We start from the raw sequence: 26,374 nt of genomic DNA, 5'->3' as shown, positions 1-26,374 counted from the left end.
GCATAGAACTCATACCTAAAAGTAATACCAGACTCGGTTTGAATGTATCTCGGTTCTCCACAGGTTTTAAAAAGTGTTCCATTCTTCTAGGAAGCTGGCCCATTATGAAGCTTGAACTCATTCTCCTTTTTTAAAAATAGGCGTCACATAAGCCTGAGACCAGTCTAAAGGTCACATAAGCCTCAGACCAGTCTAAAGGTCACATAAGCCTCAGACCAGTCTAAAGATCACATAAGCCTGAGACCAGTCTAAAGGTCACATAAGCCTCATACCAGTCTAAAGGTCACATAAGCCTCAGACCAGTCTAAAGGTCACATAAGCCTCAGACCAGTCTAAAGGTCACATAAGCCTGAGACCAGTCTAAAGGTACACAACCAGTATTGAGGGATTTCTTGAAATAAGAGAAAACTTAAAACTGGTGCTATATTATTTGCGCACTCTTTTAAAATTCTAGGTTTAATCTGATCTTGACTTGCTGCTTTGTATGGATTTAAATGTTCAAGAATAGTTTCAGACATGCTGGCAAGGGCTAGGTCCAAGGTCTGATAGATTATGGTCTGAATCATTTGTGAAAACAGAAAAAATTGTCCTTTTAGAATTTCAGACATATCATTGGCGCTAGATTTTAAAACCTCTTTTTTCTCTAAATGGAACAATGCCACAAGAATTATTGCGTTATCTCTTTATAAAGCCCCAGAAACGTTTGGTTGTACCATGTTTATATTCTTCAGAACTACAAATGATATTATTCATATAGCAAACATTTCGAGTTTTCTTTTGAATAACATTATGTCCTGTGACATGGCGCCCATTGTCGGTATGCCAATATGCCCGTCAGCCTTGCCACGAAGACAATAATCGCATGGTAAGGATTGTTGTGTTGAAATCGGCAATGGCAGAAGTGGTGCGACGCTTCTTTTATCCCTGGCTGTGGCTTGAATAATGTCATGCAAGTTCTTAAAAGGGGGCTTTAGTAGATAATTAAATCTTGCTTTTTATTTTTATATTAACTTGATTGGCATCTTCTTCATAGCAAGTATATTGTTCATGACTTGTGCGATGTATTACCATTTAGTATTTAGCAGACATTAGCCTGACAACTGTTTCTACAGTCTACGTAATGCTAATCATACCGTTATGAATTTATTTATATCTCATTATTATATTCTTATTGACAAAATTCTTATTAATCATATCGTGTAACGATCATGACTAATCAACGTAAATAGAGGACGATACTGTTGCAGGCATTAACGTCTATCTTCTTGCGATTATCCTGGCTTTAAGTATATTCCAAGTATGTTGATTTAGGAGAGTTAAGGTGTCGGCCGCTCACCACGGGGATCATGGGTTTGAGCCCTACTGGGGTCATGCCGCACCTTCTCATTTGACAGCGGTTTAACCAGGAAGTGGACTCTAAACAGCTTCAGATTAGTTTTATGCTTTCATCATAATAGAACTGAAATTAATTCGTTTAAAATAAAATTTTCCTAACAGCTGGCTTACGGAAGGTTGGTTGTTCTATCCAAGTGCCCTGGTGGGTTAATGCCAAGAAGGGCACCTGGAGTCTTTCTCCGCCATCAGTTCCTGGAAAAATGCCATATGACGTAAACCTGCCCGTGTAACTCTAAACACAACAAATACACACACAATAATTGAGCCGCGCCATGCGAAAACCAACATAGTGGGTTTGCGACCAGCATGGATCCAGACCAGCTTGCGCATCCACGCAGTCTGGTCAGGATCCATGCTGTTCGCTTTCAAAGTCTATTGCAATTAGAGAAACTGTTAGCGAACAGCATGGATCCTGACCAGACTGCGCGGATGCGCAGGCTGGTCTGGATCCAGGCTGGTTGCAAACCCACTATGTTGGTTTTCTCATGGCGCGGCTCAATTATAATTCTTTTTAGTATCAAGCAACGCTTACCATATATTGTTACCTGACTCCATATATTGAATCGACAGTCCATAGTCTACGGCCGGTCTATACTTAAAACGCAGGTCATACACAAGTGAAATGTTATGAAAAAAGAGTTTGAAATTCATTTTTACTGCCATGTAACATAACTATGGACCTCAGGCAGTACTTTAATCTATGACTGGCAGCCCATTTAATGAGGTGTAACAAGAAACATTAAACACAGAATGTAACAATCCTTGAGAATGCGACTACTACGTGTTATAACTTTGTTAGAAATGAGTTGACTACACATTTCAATCTATTGTATATTCTTGCAATTTTAGTCCAATGGGAAAGCTAGAAGAATGGTATTCTGATATTAAAATATTTATGTATTCAATTGCAACTGAATACCTGAATCTTTATGTTGCCGACATCTAACGGCTTCGAGAAGCCCACTACTAATTAATGGTTTATATTTGTGATAGTTGGGACGTCAGTCGATTTTCTAGCAGGGGCAATATCTAGTTTTTATTATTAAAAACGACAGAAGTCGGTCGAACAATTCACGGTGTTAACTGGGGTTCAGAGATAAATAAAATAAACAGTTTCTGAAGATATATTAACAAAATGTATACAAACAGGAACTTTAAAACACAAATGCATGAAATAATATAAAAATTACATTTTCAAAAATATAACAAGACGTAATTACCCAGTCAAAACGTCATGTAACGTCAGTTATAACTATTTTAATTAAGTGATGAAAAATACGTCATGTAATGAACAATTTATAATGTTTCATTATAAACAATGTAAATAAGAAACCCATATTAAGGAATATGATAGGCAAAACCATGAATCTTGCCGTTCATTGCCCATGAACACCTGAAGGAACATTTCGTTTCTTATAATATTTATATTCTATTTCCTTCTCCTTTGTTAACAAGATTTTGAGTGTCTAGAAGTTCCATGCGTTAAAGAGTTCACCGTTTCATACGATTTTTTTCAGTCTAATTTATCTTATATTATTGTCCTCGTGGGATCCAGGCCTGGCAAAAACTCCACACTAGCCGAATACAATATTGCAGATGCAGGTACTATTATAAAACACCTTTTGAATTTAACATTAGAATAAGCTTCCCGGTTATTCAGTTCACCAGACAGAACAACTGCGACGTAGTTATCACTCGCGGTCTTAAAATCGAACATACTGGCAGATTTAAAATACTGCGTAAACAGTTTAATCATTATAAATACAAAATCATTACTCTGGAAAATATATGAATATTTTACTTGCCACTATTGAAATAACATGTTCTTTTGTAATTCAAAAAGTCTATTTGTTATAGCTCAGAAATGAATTTTGCACGTGGCGATTTTTTTGCAAATTTGAATTTTGTTCTAACATTTATCAAAACTTGGTATTTATTCTCGGTAATTTTGTCGCAGTGTTTCAATGTAACTTTGAAAAGTCACTCTAGTCAAACTGTGAACAGTCCTAATATAGGTAATCTTAACAGTCGTTTGATTGTTTTTCCCAGTTGTGTAAATATTTTACTGAAAACTATTATGCCATATACGAGTAACATTTTATATTCTTAAACCTCCAATAATTGTTTAATACTAGATTATTCAAACAACACAAGGATGATTCTGATGAATCATGAATCTCCATAGAAGTTTTTCCGTCCTAATTTCCATGTTAAGAAGATGTGCGTCGGCATAATAGAAATAGCTTACATAATAGTGTTTCGACTAAGTCATACGGATAGCATTGGTGTGTAGTGAAGTTATAGCAGATGTGTCACGAAACTCTGTTTTATGAAATAATAACCCACTCATGAAGTGCAATGGTATTTCATGGAAGTTAAAAGCCATGTTGAACGTCTATATATAATGAAATTATTGCTCACTCATGTTTTTCTTTTAGACGTCAGTAGGCCAGTCATGGATGTTATTTTATGCAATAAAGACATAGCTAAAGATTGACGAATTTCTAAGCGAACAGTCACGAATACTATTTTCTGTAATGAAGATTATAGCTAAATTATGAAGAAGTTCTGCACGGACAGTTAAGCTAAAAGACAAAGAAGTTCTGCGCAGAGAGTCACGAATAGCATTTTCTGTAATGAAGATAGCAGACAGTCACGAATATTATTTTATGTAATGGTGATATACCTAAACAATGAAGTTCTCAGCGGACAGTCACGAACACTATTTTCTGTAATAAAGATATAGCTATATTAAGAAGAATAAGAAGAAGTTCTGTGCTAATTAAATTATAGCCAGTCAGTCATGAATACTTTTTAAGTAATGAAAATGAAGCTTAACCATGGATATTTTTGTGTTAATGAAATCAAAGCCCTGTCACGGACGGTTTCTATATCACAAATTATGAACCGTCATTAAAAAATGTCTTCTTTAAAAATATTTTTAAGATATGAAATTACAGCTCATATGTTAAACGGTTATATGAGCCGCACCATGAAAAAACCAACATAGTGGCTTTGCGACCAGCATGGATCCAGACCAGCCTGCGCATCCGCGCAGTCTGGTCAGGATCCATGCTGTTCGCTAACAGTATCTCTAATTCCAATAGGCTTTGAAAGCGAACAGCATGAATCCATGCTGGTCGCAAAGCCACTATGTTGGTTTTCTCATGGCGCGGCTCATATAGCTAAAACATGGACGACAGATAACTTCAATGTAAAATGCAGCTCAACCATGAAAACTGGCTGGTTTTGCTTCAGTCATGATCCTGTGTTTCATGACTTAAGTACAGTGCAGCCATAAACATTATATGAAATAATTTTGTTGACTACATGTTTATGCACCAGAAATGTAGAACTGGTCCGTGAAGTGCATCTCTGAACTCAATTTATGAACACTATTCATAATGATGTGTGAAATAATGTGTTGTAGAATAAATACATTTGTTTCCATAATATGAAAATTTTTGATATGTCATCATTAAAATACGATAAAATTATGGTTATGACAATATAATATAATATAGGCAATATGATAAAATCTCAAAATGTTATACACCTGATATATAATATCGATATCATTGCTATAAATGTTATTTCATATAATAACACGACAATTGCAATAAAACTTCAAGCGAAATATTAGAGTATATACCTGTTTCATTTATTGTGAAACCAGCTTCACCATTTAACAGAACTCAGACGACTGTTAATGGTTATATGTATATTATATATATCACAGAGAAGACGGCAAACAGCCCTGAGGTGCTTCCAATAGTCAGTATGTCCTACAGTATACACTACTGTCAACAATGTTTGGTCTAGACTTATACAGCCCGTTCTATACCACAATGAGCGCTGTTTCACTTAACTAACGGCCTTCTATGTACAACCGTGTTACTTTAAACGTATTAATCTCACACCAATAACAGAGACAACTTTATGAACTATAGATATCTCCGATGGCTGGTACCCGGTTCCTCTGACCGGTGTCCGCGCATAAGTGAGGTCAGATACTGCTCTTTCAACACGTGATCAAATGTGCTCTATTCCATAACATATGCCATCATGGGCCTGTGAAATGGTGCACAGGAATTTAATATGAAAACACTTGTTTACGGTTTACGAGAGTTTTGTTTTGTTTTCACGTAACACCAGAGGTCAAATTGAACAACCAACACGTAGAATGTCATTACAGAACATAATATTTTGATTGCGTTTAACCCAAAAGCATGTTCCCCGGACCTTTTTCACCGTACTGGATGAACTTGAAAAAAAAACAACACAATATGTCTCTCAGAAAATTAATAATGACATTCCTATGATCTTAGCTTTTGTTATAAAAGCAGCATCTTGTAATTATCCTGTTCGATTTCAAGAAATCCAGTTTATGTGTATATTTTTTCTCGGATGAGGACGGTTATATCCAGTATGTCATAAGTATCTTAAAGCTGCCGTCATTAGTATGTACAGCACTTCCTCTTCACTCTTAACACGTAGAATATTGCTCACAATTTCTCTGAAAACACTGACTTTCTTTCTGGATCATGTAAATCTGGGTATTTAACAGACATGTCTTCATCTGAATCGTATGTAAAAATGGAGTTCGTTACTCCGTTTGAAACATGTCCGTTCGAATGTCTGTGATCCCCATTATTATTGTGTCGACCGTTTATTCCATTTGCAATGCCATTACAATGAGATGATGTTGAATGCGCATTACTAACCTTTTTCTTACTTCGTCTGTAACTTGCCGTATTTCCTGATGAAAACTTAACACAAGAGTCCGAGGAATCGGATCTTGTTGTACTAAGTGTCATTGTATTCATGCAATCTGGTGTACGCGATGTGTTCCTATCAACATCCACATTATCTAAGCTAACTTCTGAGCGTATTCGTGACACGTTAGTGCGTCCACGCATCTTGTACAACCGTTCTTCCTTTAGTGGTTTGATTTTATAGTAATAGTACTCCACAACAAAAGCGATTAGCGACATCCCGGTTCCTATTGCAATCACGAGGAAAACCCCGCCAATATTTTCAATGGAGATTCCATCACTTTCGTCTTCAATCCTGTCACATTCTTTTTTCAGCTCGTTAGAATCCCACCATTTGTTTGTCAGGTCTTCTAGATAACGGTTGTTTGAAAGTTCGAGAATCCTACAAAATAATGTTACACTACGTTACATATTGTAAAACTTGGAAACAATATGATTCTTCGACTGGACAAAATTCAACTGATTAGATGAGTGTTAAAATGCGCTCTTGTGTGAGAAAAGCACAAAATGTGTATCAAATTGCACGCTCTTACGTCTGAGTACAGAAAGACATGTTTTTGACAATACGTTTTGCAATGATTTTTCCGGTCAAATAAATCAAATACATGTATAAAAAAAGATAATATTGCCTTTTTCATGTATTTGCCAAGACATATTTAGAACACACAATAGCTAATGAGACATTATGTAAACATAACTGATTTACCATACGTTGTGGTCTGCGGGGAACATTAATCGGGTTGCATTCTATACACAATATAACATCGAGGAGTCAGTCTGAGAGTAAAAGCTAACAATATTTATTTCAGACCATTCCCTCTTAAAGCTCAAAATGATACACCCATTAAAGGTTTACTAAATTCGGCTATATAACTGCCTCGGTAGCCTAGTGGTAGAGCGTCCGCTTCGAGTGCGGGAGGTCGTAGGTTCGATCCCCATCCGCGTCATACCAAAGACGTAAAAAATGGTACTAGCAGCTTCCTCGCTTGGCGCTCAGCATTAAGGGGATAGTGCTAGGACTGGTCAGCCCAGTGTCAGTATAGTGTGACTGGGCGGGGTATCAAGCCACGTGTCTACGGCGTGATATTCCAGTGAGGCAGCAGTATAAAGTTGGGCATTGTGCTCACTGCTACAAGTAGACACCGTCGTTTATATGACTGAAAAATTGTTGACAAAGACGTTAAACCCGAACACACACAAACACACACACACAAATTCGGCTATAGGGATAAAATACTTTAACCTTTAGCCTGCTGCCGACAAATGATTCTGCCTTTGCGACCAGTGCAGACCAAGATCAGCCTGCACACCCGTTCGCTGTTCGCTATTTAGTCAGTAAAATTTCAAATAATAAATGGTACTGCCCAAATTGAAAGATGGACCAGTCCATTTTAGAAATTTAGTAGGGTAGGGTTTAAGAACCTAGCCAAATGATTCTCTAAGGGCGAATTACAAACTGAGATATAAGACGGGTTGACAGAGGATGCCTTACACATTAGACATCTGTGCCCGCAATGGTGATCCTTGTGTAACAGCAAATGCAAACGGTTTCCGGCTGAATTCTTCTCCAATCTCCTCCACATTACAGTCTGTTAATACCTGATACCTATTTCGGCTCCTGTCGTCTGTAATATATACATGTTCACTTGTCATTCATCAATATCTACATCCGCTTATCTAAATACGGTAAAAGAGCAGGGCCGTGAGTTCGATCCCATGGCGATGCGTATCAACACACTGTGTCCGAGATTATTCGTCCTCCACCTCTAATTATTGTGGATATTTATTCACTTAACTGTTTTTCTTCATATGATAAAATATTTTTTATTTGGTTGAAGGTCACACCGACACAATATAGGTCATATGGCAACTATAGCAGCTTTTAGATAGTCGAGGAAGACCCAAAATGCTCCTCTGACCATTGTTTCAGGTAAGGGCAGTCACCTGGGAAGATCCTTCAACCATCTGGATGGTTTCCTCATATTAAGAACTCTACATCCTAGACGAGGTTTTGGACATATATCGGTGAATGGCAAGAGATTCTAAGTCAGCGACCTTGACCACTGAGGCCTCATTTTGTACTAAACCACAGCATTATGATTATAAAACATGACCCTAATTTTGATATCATCTAGGAAGTTTGAATTTATCCACTGTGGTTGACATTTTTTTCACATGTTTTCTTTTAGAAAGAGCATATCTATCAAGAACAGAAATGAACAGGTAACCACCATGGCTGCAGTGAAAGGCCATTCAGATGCCCCTTTTCAGCGTGCCTTTACTGTGATTAGATGATAGCAAAATGGTCACTTATTGAACACTTAGGAGTACTAACTTCTAATTATGTTGAAGCATATGAGTAAAAGCATGCTCAATTTATGCAGAAGAATAGTTTGTGACTTTTCAGTATTCATACACGAACGATTCGTAGATACAGTGGAAAAGAATGTGGATTTTCAAATGTAAGTTCTGTCTCAAATTTCATAAATTACATACCAATCAGTGCCAGCTCTCCTCGCCTCACCATATCCATAGCCTCGCTTGTTGTATTTGGATTATACATTCTGCTGATAAGCTTTGTGAATTGTTCACTAACTGGATAGTCCCAAACCGCGAGTTTTGCACGAGCAACTGCGTCTAAACTGTCATTCAAACTCATGTCCTTCCATATTCTGAAATTTTATTATATGTTTTTTTGTTGTTGTTTTTTTTTTTCAAATTGTTGCTGCCATATTCTGATGTTTTTGCATATTTTATGTAAACAAAAAGTAATAATGAATTTGTTGTGGCATTTTTGAATAGCATGGCATACATCCAAAGATTACGGGCATATTCTAAATAGATTTGTTTATGCACTGCTTATACATTCTGAATATTTATTCCACATCCGGTTAACAGACATCTAAGTTGCATTTACTTCGTCAGCTTTTTGCTGCATTATTTTAGCACTGTTAAACGAGAGGGTCACAGTGACCTACTACAACTAAACAGAGGAGATTTCAACGCTTTCCATAGAGCTATATTGGGAAAACTAGACCTGTCCTCGGCAATCATGTCTTTTTTTGACAAATAAAAATGGTTTTCGTAGTGTAAGTAGAGGGTGAAAACCACCAAAGAAACTTTTTTGCTTTTGTTAAATAATTTAAAATTCAGACCAGGTGACGTTTGAATAATTTTCTAATTAAATATATATAATTGAGCCGCGCCATGATAAAACCAACATAGTGGCTTTGCGACCAGCATGGATCCAGACCGGACTGCGCATCCGCTCAGTCTGGTCAGGATCCATGCTGTGTTCACTAACGGTTTCTCTAATTGCAATAGGCTTTGAAAGCGAACAGCATGAATCGGACCATATACTGCGCGGATGCGCAGGTTGGTCTGAATCCATCTGGTCGCAAATGCACTATGTTGGTTTTCTCATGGTGCGGCTCAAATAAGAATACCTTTCACTCTTAGCAAAGGGACATCCCAGAATATAATTATGTGTAATATTATTTTAGAAGCTGGCGAGTAGTTTTTTTGCAGAAAGATTCCATTATATACCTGCAGGGAAAAGTTACCATCCCTTTGGTTATTTCAAAACTGGACAAGCGAGTCAGATGTTGTTTAGAGACTTATCCCGTACTAAAAGGCCATCCAAGAACATTTGTGCAAAATTTTATAATCTTGCGAGCAGTTTTTCTGTTTTTCCGCATGTCTATCAAGCGGAATTGTTTGAACATCTGCAGAAGGATCACCCACAGAACATTCACACCAACTTTCACGTTCGAAGAAAATAGTTCTATACGTTCGTACGTATAGACGGGCTACTTAGGTCACAATAGTAATCACAATAGTTCACCCGTTCAGCATTTTGTGCTCCAGTGAGCTTAAATGTAATTGTAATACTAAGAATCATTTACCTGTAAAATTGCTCTTCGATTTCCTTCATCCTGTTAAAGTATATGAGTGCACTTGTACCTTTAATTGGTCCGTACTTAACACTTTGTTGCTTAGAAAGGTCCTCCAGTGATGTTATTGGTGTTTCAAGTCTTGTCACTGTCAAGAATGCCGCGAGATTTGCCGTGTAGAAAGCAACTAAAAGAAAGCCATAAAGCCACCATGTGGCGGCAACAAGTCGGCCGGACACAGCCTTTGGAGCCTCGCCACCACCTAGAAGTAAAGTTGGTGATTACAATTTGACTTGAACCTAATTATCGAAGCTATTTTATCCTAACAGTAATATTTAAAACATGGCATTCACTTGGTATATTCTTAAAGTTGACCTTGTTTGGCACTGTGTTGCAATTTTTAAACAACTTTTACCTTGTCGTTTGTTTTTGTTTTTTTTTTGTTTTTTTTTTATAAATTTTGTATAATTTATGATGTTTCCTCAAGCTCAAGTACAGACAAATTTCAAAGTGATGGCCACTGTCCTAAACATTTGCAGGGAATTCATTATACCATTAATATTGATAAAAGAAACGTCAAACTATTGGTAAACAATTATAAAACACAAAATAAGACTGTTAATATCATTTTTTCTAGGGTGCCTCGAGTATTATTTTAACTCCAACATTGAAAAATGTGGGACTGTTTGAAATTTTGCTAACTTCACCTCGTTTGGAGTTTAGAACTAAAATACGTTGACAGTGGGTCTACCTTGAGGCGTAAGGGAAGTCATACAAAACCAGATTCCTTCTTTTAAAGTGAAAATTCTTTTCTCCGGACCAGCCCCACGATCTGGGTTGTTCTGATAGCTGAAACAAGTGGAAGTCAGGTATTAATATATCTGATTAAAGTAGTACCTATCATTTGAAATTTTTATTAAAACATTGCTTACAAAAGACAAGTATTAATAGCAACAAGAGCTCTCGGAGGACAGCAACGATCGGTTTTTAACAGCCTTTTCAATTTTCAATAAATACAAAAGTTGAAAAAGGGCATAATTTTGCAAATCATTGTGCGAACAGGGTTATGGACCCTGCACAGTACTTATCAGCTCATGACAGTGGACAAATGTGTGAAATTCAATCCATTCCCAATAGTGGGTACTAAGATACCAGCTTACATTAAAAAATTTAACCAAAAAACTGCTTAGTCGATAAATGGGTGTAATTTTGTGAAAGCAAAGTAGAGTTATAAAACCTGTGCACTTCATGTCAGATTATGGCAATGGACAAGTGTATGAAGTTTCAATACATTCCCATTATCGGAAAATGAGATACCAGCTTATTCACAAAAACTTAACCAAAAACTTCTAAGTCGAAAAAGAGGCGTAACTTTGTGAAAATGCAAAGTAGAGTTACGGGACCTGCACGGTACATGTGACATTATGACAGTGAACAAGTGTATGAAGTTTCAATCCATTCCCATAAGTGGGTACTGAGATACCAGCTTACAAACAAAACCTTAACCCAAAATATCTAAGTCGAAAAGGGGCATAATTTTGTGAAAAAAATAGAGTTATGAAACCTGTGCAATGTAGGCCAGTTTATCAGAGTGAATACGTGTTTGAAAGTTCCATTCCTATGAGTTGTTACCAGCTTACATACAAAAACGTAATCAACTCGGGACGCGGACGCGGGTGAGTCCAATAGCTCTACCTATTCCTTAAGTAGTCGAGCTAAAAATGAATGGCTGTTAGAGAAAACTCATATATTCGTAACTGGAAAGAAAACAAGGGTAACTTGACTTATACAGCTATTTTTCCATCAAGCGAAAGGAATATATTTGAGTATATGAATACCTACAAAACTCTGCCTGGAACTGTTAAAATGTTTGGAGAATTGAACAAGGAAAGCTGTATTTAGACTAACCTGAACGGACTAAATTTGTCAAATAACCACATCAGTACACTAAACAGGAAATACGAAGCCACGATACAACCCCATACTTCCGGTTCAAGCACGCTCAGAAACCGATGAAGTGTATACTCAAACTTGGACTTCTTCATCAGGATGGTCAGACCAACAGGTTCGTGGAAAGGCACAGTAAAGTCGACGACGTTCTCTCGTTCCGACATGACAGATATTGGTCCTACAGCTATATCTGCTTTCTGAAGTAAACAAATCGATTGCATCTGATTATCTCTCCATCTGTTTGTTTCTTTTTTTATATATTGATTATCGTTGTGTTCCTACATGCATTTGCCATTTCAAACATTGTCTTTTGGAGTATTAGATAAATACAAGAGGGCGTTAGGTAATACGCCACAGTTGTTTTGCATTTGTTAGAACAGCGCAATTTTAACAAACTTTTTTTCGATTATTCACAAAATTGACGGCATATAATTGCAGAAAAAGAAATATAAAGTGGAGCAATTGAAATAAGATGCAGTGCGTAAAGGTGTCGGTCTTTACGGAAAAGATGTCGAGCGTTTGAGCAAATATCGTGCGATCAAAAAAGATGTAACGCACTGGAAATAAGTTGCTCTCGAGATAGTTTGTTATGTCCCCGAAATAATATGTCGTGCGCTCAAAATATTTTTCTTAAAACAAGAGGGTAATGTCGTTCCTAGATCGTTCACCAGTGTTTCAAAGATCATACAGGTATAAAAACACATATTTTAGCAACTAATGGTCACTAGCGGTACCGTAACTAACCTTTACTATGAGTTCATGTATGGCTCCAGCCACTAGCGGTATTGTAACTAACCTTTTCCGTGAGTTTATGTATGGCTCCAGCCACTAGCGGTATTGTAACTAACCTTTTCCATGAGTTCTTGTATGGCTCCAGCCACTAGCGGTATTGTAACTAACCTTTTCTATGAGTTCATGGATGGCTCCACTAGCGGCATTGTAACTAACCTTTTCTATGAGTTCATGTATGGCTCCATTCCACGTGCCGTCGTCGTTAAGAGAACCGAAGTAACCATCTTCTGATTCATAAAAATCATAGTCAAAGTCCAACCTTTCAGCTATCTCTTTAAACAGGTCAACACACAATCCTGTAAAAATGTATGAATTTTTTAAATACTCAGTTGCTCTACCAGTTTTTATAACCATGTGTAAACATTTGAAAGATAAGAAAGCAATGTTTTCTGTATACCTTTTCTGTGTCGTGTGAAGCTTTAAAATACATAAAAATGCAGCATATATATATGGGTGAACATGATGCAATTACAATGATCAAAATAAATCGTCTGCTAATAAGCCACAATGTACAATGTTCTAGGGGATGTACCAGCGTACGATAGTAGTATCTTTTAATGAGTGGACGTCACATGCAGTATTTCCACAAGTGGTGTAGGCACGAGCGAAATGTAAACGAGTTAAAGATAAAGAAAATTGGTTAAGAACAACTTTTTATTTCATTTTTTTTTCTATGGTATACCCACAGTTTAACAAGTTTGCAGTTTTATATATAAGATACTTTCGGAGTAGAATTATCCTTATTCAATCGAGAGGTTTTAAAAAAAACATAGACTTCCCCTCCTTGTTTTGTTAAGGATTAATTGTCAGTTAATTTCGTCCATATTTTACCCCCGTTTGGTTGTTTAAAGGCTCACTACAATCCAGTGACCTATTTTTTTGCCCGACATAAGCTTCATGAAAAATAATTCTGATATAATACAGGTATAATACAGCTCTCTTGGGCAATTTAGGTCCTTCATGAAATATTGTATATGTTGTTAATTTAATTTACACGACAGCAAGTATTGTTAAGAGTGTAATCGGAAACTGTTGCAAGTATTAATGAACTGATAACACAGTATCAATTTTCCTGGCACTTTTTTATTCTGTATCAGAGCATTGAAACACTGGCAGAGTGGGTTCATAAATTTGTTCTGATTTCTGACAATAACGGTGTGCCTCCATTCTACTTGTTAACAGAGGATATGAATTCAGAAAACACATTATTATTTTGTCTCACAAAACTATAACTTAAACGAAATGCAATTTTATCGAACCCATTTGCGGACAAATTCTCTCGTGTACATTTAAAGACAGCCTCATAGTCAAATTTAAACATTCGCCACATTAACTTAATAAATATCGCACTTATACACTGCGCCATTAATGATATACTTCTAATCTTTTAGTAACAATTCAGTTGCCAAAAAATTGAAATATGACTTAAAGTCTACTTTAAATCAATGAGAAACAAATACACATTTACCTGAAATATAAGTTGAAATTATTGTTATATAAATGGTCAACTAGAACGCGGTGATGTAACCATGCGCTAGAATGTCTTATCACTGATAGAAATTCATCAACGATGTTCCTGAATGTCACTGACTATTTTTTCTAGCGTATCACCTTTTTAATTTGATTAGGAACAGAATAATTCAGTTGTGAAGTAAGTCTTATAACTCTGGTAAACCCGTTCCATATTTTTTCAACAAGTACACAACATGTAATTATAAATTCATGCACCACTGGTGATTTCAGCTCAAACATCTGTTTGATTTATATGTTTACCAATGTTAAAATAGAATGGAGTGAAGTTTTTATGTACACTAATTATAGAACTGTGTCAGGTCATGCGTATTGAATGAAAGTAGACATAAAGCAACATAAAATACAAAAGGTACAATAAGGATATTTTTTCTGTCTGTTCATATTTTCTGGTGAAATATAAGCCGTATATATAGGTATATAATTATAATAATAAATGAATTATTGGCAGAACCCAGTCCATCGATATAATGATCCATTGACAGAACCAAGTCCATCTATATAAGGAACTGTTGGCAGAACCAAGTCCATCGATATAATGAGCCATTGACAGAACCAAGTCCATCTATATAAGGAACTGTTGGCAGAACCAAGTCCATCGATATAATGAGCCATTGACAGAACCAAGTCCATCTATATAAGGAACTGCTGGTAGAACCAAGTCTACAGATATGATGAAATACTGACACAGGTAACCTATACCAATTGACTTACCTTTGTATTCATAGCGGGTCTCAGTTCCATTGTCAAACACCTTCTCCCTGTATATGAACGGCTCATACTGTTATGGAAGTAAAGTTCAAAGATAACCTGTTACTTACGACCTTTATTAATAATATACTATGGTATTCGCTGTTTCATTTTCTGTTATCACTGACAAGCTCATGCTAAAAAATGCAGTTTTAGGCGATCAGATTAGAAAAATCCCAACGAAATTGGGAAAAATCCGCAACTTAAACATAATACGTTTGGTCTCAAGATACTACAGACCACAAATACTCTTTCTGGAAGGTGTTATCAAGTAAGAAAAAGAATGTTTCACTCAAATCCCTTAGAAAGTGTGGAAGTAGTCTACTCTAAGAACTTGGAGGTGTAAGTTTCTCAGTACCCGCCCCCCCCCCCCCCCCCCCCACCCCCACCAACCCCTCCATTTACCCACTTCATTAAAAATACGTCAAGCAAAATTACGCAATATAGCGGTATATATTTTATCCCCGAAACTTCGTTTTCATGGGAATAAAAAATCCGGTAACATATTCAGCCACACAGCTAACAGCTATCTGCCGGACACGATACAGTAATATCAGGTCAAGACTGAAAACCAAATCGGTCAAATATTGGTTTGATATATAGTGCTTAAAATTACTGGGAAATCATCAAACAGGATATGAAATTACTCACATCTGGAATAACAACCACCCTATATGTCTTCTTTTGCTTTTCTCGGATAAGTGACTTTAGATTATTTGACAAGTTGAGACCTTGTGCTTCCGTCCAATGACCAAGCTGAGAAAAACAATAAAAGAAACGTTATGGTTTTGCTCTCATAACTGACGTTTGGAAATAACTGAACTTAAGCACATATTTTTACTCCTGATCATTTATATATCAAATAACGTGTATTCCGACATGGTTTCTGTTACCTTGGCAATAACGTCAATTACTTAAAATTTAGTAATTTACTTAATGAATTCACTTAAAAAGACTCTTTTGCTGATATAAAACATTCGGGAATTTTCACTGACGGTATATAAAATGAGCCGCATTATGAGAAAACCAACATAGTGCATTTGCGACCAGCATGGTTCCAGACCAGCCGTCTGGTCAGGCAAATATAGAATATATAAATGAACAGCCAACAGTATTTTCAAACTGACTTACAGATTTTAGTTCTTCTAAAACACCGTTTCTAAAAATAACTTTTTGTAGCTTCATCTTGATTTTCTGTCGGATATATCCATTTGTGGAAACTATAGGACCAAATACTCCTTCATGTTTTACCTGAAATAGAAAAAGAGTCGCCAATTAGTATAGAAATACAATTTATATGGAAAAATCTAAAACATTCACACATTTACTTTCATGATCGGAGTCAAATCCCGCTCTTGGTTGAGTAAATTAGCACTGACCAAATAAGGAAAGGCCGTATTTCTGCATCTGATGGAAAGTAAGGAAATTTTACAAGACATCTAAATTACTACAGAAAAGGAACTATTGACAAAATGTTCGTTGCAGATGATGGCGTCACAAAACAAAACGTTCTGGACTGAAAACTGCACAAAATATATAAGAAAATTAGAGAAACCTTTAGATGTGCATGCGCAGTGTTTCTGAAAGCAGTCTAGCATTATTTCTTCCTTGCACGAAATGTACGGACAACGCCAAGTATATAGACAAATCTAAAGTATTTAAAGATGTTCTTGAATTACTGACCATGAGACGACGACTTCTTGTCATATTTCAAAACTATGATTGCCAGTTAGAAATTGTTATGAAGTTAGGCTCTAGGCAACATATCGTCAATTCAATGATCTGTTTATCTATGTCAATGCAAAGTACCGGTTTTTTTTTAGTTGAGATGACGGGAAATTGATTGTTTTAAGTGTCCCTGCCCTTACTCCTTTTAATGCTAGATTTTTTTTTTTAGTGCATATCAATAATTTATTTTCATCTGCTAAGAGCTTACGTCAGACAGATTAGTCATTATTCCCGCATTCATTCGTAAAGTTTCGTTGGTAATGTTTTTGTTGCCATAGCAACCATCTATCTCTACAGCGCGACGTTTAAGTGAAAGATTCGCTTTGAAAATCCTCATTAGGTCGTACGCAAAAGCCTCGTCTATCTGTAAATAAACAAACAAAACCAAATGAGGAAGGCATCAACCTATATATATCTAGCAGTAAAATATGTTTGTACTTAGTTTGATCACAGACCAAACTGTCAGTGACATCCTCTTTTCTGATCGGTGATATCATCTTTTCTGATCACAGACCAAACGGTCGGTGATATCATCTTTTCTGATCACAGACCAAACAAACTGTCAGTGATATCCTCTTTACAGACCAAACTGTCAGTGATATCCTCTTTTCCAGGTCCGGTTACATGTATCTGCACGAGTCATATTATATTTTCATCGACTCATGACCTTTGCATCTTTTCAAACATAAATTCTAAAGGACATACAGGAAATTGACTTTGGCTGAAACCATTGCAAGTTTGATAGGATATCATTTCTTAAATTCTAGTCCATTCAATCCGTTGTTTTTTAAACAATTTGAACTTTAGTGCTAGATTTTACATGTTGATAAGCATTTCCTGATTCTTGAACAGAGACTGAAGAAAAAAGTAAATGTCAAAGTTTATTACATGATCTGCCAGAGGAAATAAAATAAGCAGTACATGTTAAGAACTTGAAAGTAACCTACCACCATTTTAGATGGGCACTATACCATCATTTTAGATGGGCACTATACCACAACTGCAGAAATATCTTACCCTGATTTCAGAATCTCGGAAATGCATTGACTCGGACTTCAGATAATTCGTATAGTTTATCTTCTGCTGCAACGTCTGATATCCGCCAGCGAGGACAACTCTCATTTCCTTGGTACAAAGTAAACACTTGACCGACGGATCCTGGATTAAAAAAAAACGTGCCTTTCTATTAAGGTTTTCAAATCTTAACTGAATTTCTCATAGATGATATTTTAAGTATAATTACACAAATCTGTTTCTGTATGAAAATTCTCATGGAAAACCGTTACCTATTTTCGCACGGGGGTGGAGTTCGTATTCGTCAAAATTATGTCACAAATCATTAAAATGAATGATATTTGTTAGAGAAAAGTAAAATTTGCCGGGAAACATTAAAATGTATATGATAGTTTTTGTCAGAAAAATCGTAGTCTAACTGGATTTGTGACTTATTGGTAATATAAACAAGAGGACCATGATGGTCCCCACATGACCCAGTTTTGAACTGAGTATGCCGTCGTTTTTTTTCTATTATTTGCCATAGTGACCTAGTTTTTGAGCTCATGTGACCCAGTTTTGAACCTGACCTAGATATCATCAAGGTGAACATTCTGACCAATTTTTATGAAGATCCATTCAAAAGTATGGCCTCTAGGGAGGTCACAAGGTTTTTCTATTCTTAGACCTACTGACCTAGTTTTTGATCGCAGTTGACCCAGTTTCGAATCTGCCCTAGATATCATCAAGATGAATACTCAGACCAACTTTCATACAGATGCCATGAAAAATATGGCCTCTAGAGAGGTCACAAGGTTTCTCTATTATTTGATCTAATGACCTAGTTTTTGAAGGCACGTAACCCAGTTTTGAACCTGACCTAGATAGCACCAAGTTGAACATTCTCACCAATTTTCATGAATATCGCATAAAAAATATGGCCTCTAGAGAGGTCACAAGGTTTTTCTATTTTTAGACCTACTGACCTAGTTTTTGACTGCACGTAACCCAGTTTCAAATTTTAACTAGATATCATCAAGGTGAACATTCAGAATAATTTTCATGAAGATCCTTTGAAAAATATGGCCTCTAGAGAGGTCACAAGGTTTTTCTATTTTTAAACCTACTGACCTAGTAATTGATCACAGTTGACCCAGTTTCAAAACTGATCTAGATATCATCAAGATGAATATTCAGACCAACTTTCATACAGATCCCATGAAAAATATGGCCTCTATAGAGGTCACAAGGTTTTCTTATTATTTGACCTACTGACCTAGTTTTTAAGAGCATGTAACCCAGTTTCGAAATTGACCTAGATATCATCAAGGTGAATATTCTGACCAATTTTCATGAAGATCCATTGAAAAGTATGGCTTCTAGGGTGGTCACAAGGTTTTACTATTTTTAGACCTACTGACCTAGTTTTTAACCGCAGTTGTCCCAGTTTCATACTTGACCTAGATATCACCAAGATGAATATTCAGACCAACTTTCATACAGATCCCGTGAAAAATATGGTCTCTATAGAGGTCACAAGGTTTTTTTTATTATTTGACCTACTGACCTAGTTTTTGAGGCACGTGACCCAGTTTCAAACCTGATCTAGATATCATCAAGATAAATATTCTGACCAACTTTCATGAAGATCCATTGAAAAGTATGGCCTCTAGAGAGGTCACAATGTTTTTCTTTTTTTAGACCTACTGACCTAGTTTTGGACCGCACCTGACCCAGTTTCAAACTTGACCTAGATATCATCGAGAAGAACATTCAGACCAACTTTCATAAAGATCTCATGAAAAATGTGACCTCCTCTAGAGTGGTCACAAGCAAAAGTTTACGGACGGACGCACGGACGCACGGACGGACGGACGACGGATGCTGCGCGATCACAAAAGCTCACCTTGTCACTTTGTGAGCTAAAAAAAGAAATAATTGGTTTATTTGACTAATGTAGAAGTCGAACTCAACCTGCCTGTAGTACACGATATAACTTAGGTGACAGGATGATTTAAGTCCACGTGACCTTTCACATAGATTTATATTATAGTTTTTATGTAATATAAAAACCTAATTGCTATTTAACTACGTATTTGCATGACAGACAAAAACAAAAGTAACTTAGCGGACAATAAGACATTAATAAATTGTTGTAAATGATACATATACAATTTAACAACACTGCAAGTATATTTTAGTGGCCATGAAAATCGTAAATAAAAAAATGGTAACATTGTTTCATAATATGTATTATCAAATCTTTTAAGAATACGTAATTATAAGGCTCATCACTGGTCCGTCTTTTTCTCGACTAGCGGAAATAATAAAAGATATCAATTCTGGGATCACATGATTCAATTACATACCGAAAATATGAAATATTGCGTGAATGCTTAATTGCAACAGAACCTGTCAGATGTTTGCAGTGAAAATACTTAAACAGTGGATAGATTGTATTGATATATAAATCAATATAAATTCTACATTTCATCTAATTTGAATCAAGGTAATAAATGAGCCGTTATCGTGCAAATAGTTTTTAAAAGTGGTTCAGGTCTTCCTACATACAAAAATTATTATCAAGAAATCCATTACGAGTAGCGAACAAACAGTCCTAATATTCTATAAAAACTGGTGCGATTTTAGTGTCTGGCTTTTACATGATTCCGCCTACATTTTATGTGCTTTGACAGAATATGTGCATTTTGTTATTATTTACACATTTACACTCATAACTAAATCATAAGTTCACCGGGAACGGGAGGTCAAAGTTTCAAAGTTCGGATGCCACTGGGTGTTGTTCCTATATGCCCTTACTGCCGTATGCCTGGCATGAAAGGACAGAATTTTGGGGAGTAAACGTGTACAAGACGAAGGTGTCTCAAATATCTAAAATAAATTCACACTTTGGTTTAATCATTTTACCTGGGCTATACCTAGCACAATTACTCTACTGGAGTTACTCAGCTATTTCTATTTATCTTAAATATGTTTTCACTTTCTTGATTTTTTCTGTAACTCATTTGTCTAATTAACTTTATTTTCTACGTTTGAAGTTACGTGCTACACCTCTTGCTTTAATGAACTTTTTTTCAAGTTATTTAATGCCAGATATCTATAGAAGAAACTGGTAAAGGGACTTTGATAAACCTTTATAATCACTGAATATGTTTCGGGAATAATACAGGAATTGCCACTAGTCTTCCACATGGGTATTTACAAAAGTTTCATCAAAAATATAAGTCATTGCATTTATACTACTGTTGCTGCTTTGCATTAGAATATAAGAAACAAGTACGACCGCAGTTGAATAACACAACAAATAAGCTAAAGTTAAGAACTCCATGAAAAATAAATCATTAAAGGGAGGTGAAATTTATCACTATTTATATATACCGAGGAAAGTACCATTGATAATGATATCAAAATTCACCTTCAAATTGATTTTCATACATTTCCCGGAATTCTTAAAATTGCGACAAAGAAAGAGAAATGGAATTCCCTTACCTTCGTGACAACAAACCAGTTCATTTCCTTGTAGAGTGGAAGATTCTGACTTCCCTAAAAGGCATAATTAAAATAATGTCATCATCAATGTAAAACATAGAAAGGCATAATTTAAACGACAACATATTGTATATCCATGACTCTGTCTAAAGCGTCGTTAAAGCACACCTTCACAAATGTGAATTAAAAAAAAAACACACAAAAAAAAAACAACCTACAAAATTTGCATTAGGATGTGTTTTGCACCTTGTGGGGCCAAATGAATTGTGTCTATACACACTTTGTGCAGGTGAATTTTTCGACATGTAAACAGAAATTGAAAAAAAACAAAACAAAAAAAAACAAAAAAAAAAAAACACCACGCATAAAATGGTTCAAAATTTATTTCTGGATTATTTTGCAATACATTAGATAAAAAATACAGCGGAAAGAAAGTGAAAACTGAAAATTCTGCAACCAAAAATACTATCAAGTTCTTTGTAAATATGATAATAATTTTGAAGTCGGGAAACATTTTGCTAACATTAATGAATTTCGTAAAACCAAATGATGGGAGTAACTTTTGTACTCTGAAGTCTTTACTGCACGTGAACCAAATTTTGATCGACATGCATCTGCTTACACCCGGTGTAAATATTTCATCATGTGAACAGGGCATAAGAGAAACCATATAGGTTATTGGTTCACTTTCTTTTCAGAGTTCAGAGATATAGTCAGTAAAATACCGCCATTTAATTCATTTAAAAATGAAAAAAAAAAAAGAATTAAAAAGATGTGAAATATTTAATAAGATAGGCATATTTTTGAAGCACAGAACGCTACCACACAAAACAGTAACACACTTCAATGGAACTGTATAACAAAGAAACACGACATTATCAAAACTTACCATTGCCAGAACACGTGCAGCGTTTGTTGAAGAAGCCACAATGAAGACGTTTTCAATTTCTAATTCTTTGATTGAATTCATCATGCTGGTCATCCCGGTATCTTCTATCTCTAGATAGATATGGTGCGACAAAACTCCGCTAACAATTCGTCGTGGAATGTTGTGTAAATCTAAAAACAAATCATGACAGAATCTCTTTTATTATGCGATTCCTTGTATAAATTGCCGGTCCATAATTTGTACTGTTTACCGGTCTGTGTTCAACACATATTAACTGGGCTAAGAAGTCAAAAAAGAAAGCAACAGCTGTGAAAATTACTTTCTAATGTCATGTAAAAACCACTTATTGAATGGCTTGCCAGTCAGTAGTTAAACCATCTCCTTAAGGTGAGTCAGATCTCAGGCAACAGTTTTGACTAATGACCGGAAAGCCATTCAAAAAGTTTATGATATTGTAAGAAACGATAAGCACCATAGATTGTTCTGTGATACGTCTATAGTTTTGAGACATCTTGTCATTAATAACTTGAAAGTTAAATTGACATTTATAATTTATTTGTAAATTAAATAAATTTTTCACAATCTGATTTTTTTCTAATTTTCCAAAGCATATTTGTTATCAGTAATTTTTGTTAAAACAATGGTAATGACATGAAAAGCATTGATATTTTCTTTTTGTCTATTCTGTTATATACATATGACAGCAAAAAAAAAGTAATTATGTTATAAATAATTCATTTCTAAATATTTGTGTAATAAGGATCAAGCGTACATGATTAATCTGAAAAACTATTAATTATTCCCGTTCATCTCTACAACATGTGAATGTCATTCAGAAGAAAAACTTTATGAGAGTATAATATTATGATCAGAATGTGGAAAATTTGTTTATGATCAAGTGATAACAACATTAATGCTTTTAAATCTGAAGTTGAAAATGAAAAACTTTTCCAACATCAAAAGTCGATTTTACTAATTGGATTGCTGATACACCTGCATGTCTTTGAACATGGTTTGATTCTCTTGTCTTTATGTATTAATCAACGTTGTGTTGTGGTGCGCTAACTATATTTGCAAATGCTGTTCTTTGAACAAACAAAAATTGAAATAACCAAATGCTTTTAGAATCTTTAAATAAACTGACCATCGATTTACAAAAGAAGATCTTTTTCAATCCGTACTGTTGTACATCACAATAATTTATTTTGTATAGTCACACATTGTCTAATAATGTAACTATCATGCCTCCAGGTGTCTGGCATAAGATGTAGCCTTTCGAGGTTTTAAGTTTAAATGAGAAGATCATAATTATGAAGGTCAAGGTCAGTTTGTAGGTCTTGCCGCAAGGTTTGTTGAGTAAGATTATGAACTAAATTGGGTCATTTATGTGGGCTGCAGGACAAAAAATACTGTTTAATAAGTTTGAAGGTGAAGGTCATATGAGGGTCAATGCCATTTTTAATACAGATCAGTTTGTATGTCTTGCCACAAGGATGGTTGAGTATGACTATGAACTAAACTGTGTCATTCATATTGGGCGATAGGAACGTAAAATGTTGATTTTTAAGGATTTAAGTTTGAAGGTGAAGGTCATATAATATATATATATATATATATATATATATATATAGAGAGAGAGAGAGAGAGAGAGAGAGAGAGAGAGAGGCCAGTTTGTCGATCTTGCCACAAGAATTGAACTAAATTGAGTCATTGACAGTTAAAATGGCTATTTGCCCTTGGGCAAAACTACGACGAATATCTTCAAAGTCAGCCGTACCTAGTCTTTTGTCTTTTTGTACTAACAAATGTATAACCTGTTGGTATACAGGTACTAAATTCTAGGCTTAATCCTGTATAAATAATTACACGTTACATAATGTTTTAAACATATAACTTGATAAAGCCTTTTTAAAGCTATAATATTACAAGTTGCAAGAAATACAATGGTACAACTTTGAAGATTCTCTCTTTGAAAAGCTACCGTTTTTCATGCAAAATTGCCTTTTAAAGCAATCTTGGGGAAAACAGAAATATACTTTTATCAGTACTTACTAAAACTATTGTCGTAGAGAATGGCAATATTTGTCAGGTTGTCAAACGCTATAATGTCGGCAATTATTTTTAACATAACAGACCCCGGCGGTTGTATTTGAATGAAAAATGCATCGTCCATATCTGATGGAAGCACGAGACTCTCGTCCATAATTGTCATGAACACAAGTCCATGAGCTCGTGCAAACGATCTCAAGAGAGGCCCGACTGTTGGAGAAGAGACATCTAGCAGTATGGAAGCTCCATTTCTTACTTCATCACAAACTGAAATGATTAAATATATTATACCAGATTTATATAGCGCCCTTTTCATGATAAACACGTTCAAAGGCGCTTTACATGACGCACATTGGAGAAAACAAATTAATGTTTCTAGTGTTCCTTATTGCAAACAGATTGTTTTATGACTTGGTAAGTAGAATTCTTTATAACATTAAAATATACTTGAAACATTAAACAATGACGTAACTGTAGTTTTATCAAATTATTTGTATCTAGATAACTTTTCTTTTCATTTTTAAAATTTCTCCAGATAAAATTATTTATGTTGAAAATAAGTGCAATGTAATAGTCCAAACATCATTATGGCAATACTTGACCAATCATCATGAAAATGAAACACAATGTTATTATATGTCAAGGTATTGTAATATGTTTTTACAATTCAGTGAAATTAAACGTTGCTGCTCAAATAGAGGCAGAAGTAACTTACCTGACTCGGTGAAATTAAACGTTGCTGCTCAAATAGAGGAAGAAGTAACTGACCTGACTCGGTGAAATTAAACGTTGCTGCTCAAATAGAGGAAGAAGTAACTGACCTGACTCAGTGAAATTTAAAGGTTGCTGCTTAAATAGAGGAAGAAGTAACTTACCTGATTCAGTGAAATTAAACGTTGCTGCTCAAATAGAGGAAGAAGTAACTGACATGACTCAGTGAAATTAAACGTTGCTGCCCAAATAGAGGAAGAAGTAACTGACATGACTCAATGAAATTAAACGTTGCTGCCCAAATAGAGGAAGAAGTAACTGACCTGACCCAGTGAAATTAAACGTTGCTACCCAAATAGAGGAAGAAGTAACTGACATGACTCAGTGAAATTAAACGTTGCTGCCCAAATAGAGGAAGAAGTAACTGACCTGACTCAATGAAATTAAACGTTGCTGCTCAAACAGAGGAAGAAGTAACTTACCTGACTCAAATGTTTCGAGAGTATAATTCTCTGTTGATATGACAAGACTCATGTTGGGCTTTTTCTCCACAGACAACATTATCTCTAAGTAACGGTTTAAGTCGGCCACTTGCTTGTCCAACACAGTAACTGAAGAAAAAAAAACTGCATGAGTTATTATTTTACCTTTTTTTTAAAGAGGAACTAGATTGTAGTGATAGCAAGAGTGTAGATAACAGAGTAAACACACATGAAATGGTATGTTTTTACTGTTACTAAGTTGGCTGGTATGTTTTGGTCTATACAGACTAAAAGATGTTGTCGACAACAAATCAACATTAAAAAAGTGTTCAGCTCAGTAGTTGTTTGTAAAGTACATATATTCCACATGATGACCTGTCGGAGTGTGGGTGCTTAATTTGGTATGATGTCACGTAGGGTCAACTACTGACTACAGATAATCATGCTGTGAAGTTCGAAGGCCATGTCCAGTCATTTTCAAGTAAGTGATTAGAAGCCATTTTCCACACCAAAACACTGTGACCTTGGCCCACGAGGTACGGACCTGGCAACTGTGTGTCTGACGAAGGAAAAATCATTAATGCTTAAGATATCGGTCAGAAATCGTTTAAGCTTCAAGGTCACTGTGACCTTGATCTATTAATCCCATAAACATCGAGAGCCATCTGTTAATTAAAGACAGTAATCTGCTGTGTTCATCTGAACAGGCCGTACAGTAGGCACAAGCATTATGTTTCTAGTCTTTAGGTCAATTTGACCTGGACGTTTAATTTCTAACCCATAAATGCCAGAGGTCATCTACTGGCCATATACAATATCATATCAAGTCAAAAGGTGATACACTAAGGAATTTAAGTTACTGAGCAAAAACAATTTCCAGCCTCAATGCAACTCTGAGCTATACATTTGTCTACCATCCCCAAAAGC

At 35.6% G+C, this 26,374-nt stretch overlaps 1 protein-coding gene across 1 annotated transcript in view; it reads right to left on the bottom strand.

The window, feature by feature from the left end:
* Positions 1-2,506: 2,506 nt before the first annotated feature.
* LOC123547648 (ionotropic receptor 25a-like) overlaps positions 2,507-26,374 on the bottom strand; it is a 91,475-nt gene continuing 67,607 nt past the window's right edge. The window contains exons 3-18 of the mRNA XM_053550713.1: positions 25,448-25,576; positions 24,258-24,521; positions 22,206-22,375; positions 21,317-21,370; positions 17,831-17,971; positions 17,022-17,177; positions 16,217-16,336; positions 15,737-15,841; positions 15,050-15,116; positions 12,962-13,101; positions 11,972-12,210; positions 10,815-10,912; positions 10,076-10,325; positions 8,667-8,842; positions 7,663-7,795; positions 2,507-6,552 (exon numbers count right to left, since the gene is read on the bottom strand). Of these exons, the coding sequence (XP_053406688.1) occupies positions 5,901-6,552; positions 7,663-7,795; positions 8,667-8,842; positions 10,076-10,325; positions 10,815-10,912; positions 11,972-12,210; positions 12,962-13,101; positions 15,050-15,116; positions 15,737-15,841; positions 16,217-16,336; positions 17,022-17,177; positions 17,831-17,971; positions 21,317-21,370; positions 22,206-22,375; positions 24,258-24,521; positions 25,448-25,576 (2,894 nt within the window). The 3' untranslated portion in view covers positions 2,507-5,900. The remainder of the gene's footprint in view (positions 6,553-7,662; positions 7,796-8,666; positions 8,843-10,075; positions 10,326-10,814; positions 10,913-11,971; positions 12,211-12,961; positions 13,102-15,049; positions 15,117-15,736; positions 15,842-16,216; positions 16,337-17,021; positions 17,178-17,830; positions 17,972-21,316; positions 21,371-22,205; positions 22,376-24,257; positions 24,522-25,447; positions 25,577-26,374) is intronic.

This window comes from Mercenaria mercenaria, chromosome 9 (assembly GCF_021730395.1).
Source record: "Mercenaria mercenaria strain notata chromosome 9, MADL_Memer_1, whole genome shotgun sequence".
In the NCBI taxonomy this organism is placed as follows: domain Eukaryota; kingdom Metazoa; phylum Mollusca; class Bivalvia; order Venerida; family Veneridae; genus Mercenaria; species Mercenaria mercenaria.
Note: the sequence above shows the minus strand (reverse complement) of the source record. Positions and strands in the feature narration are given on the sequence as shown.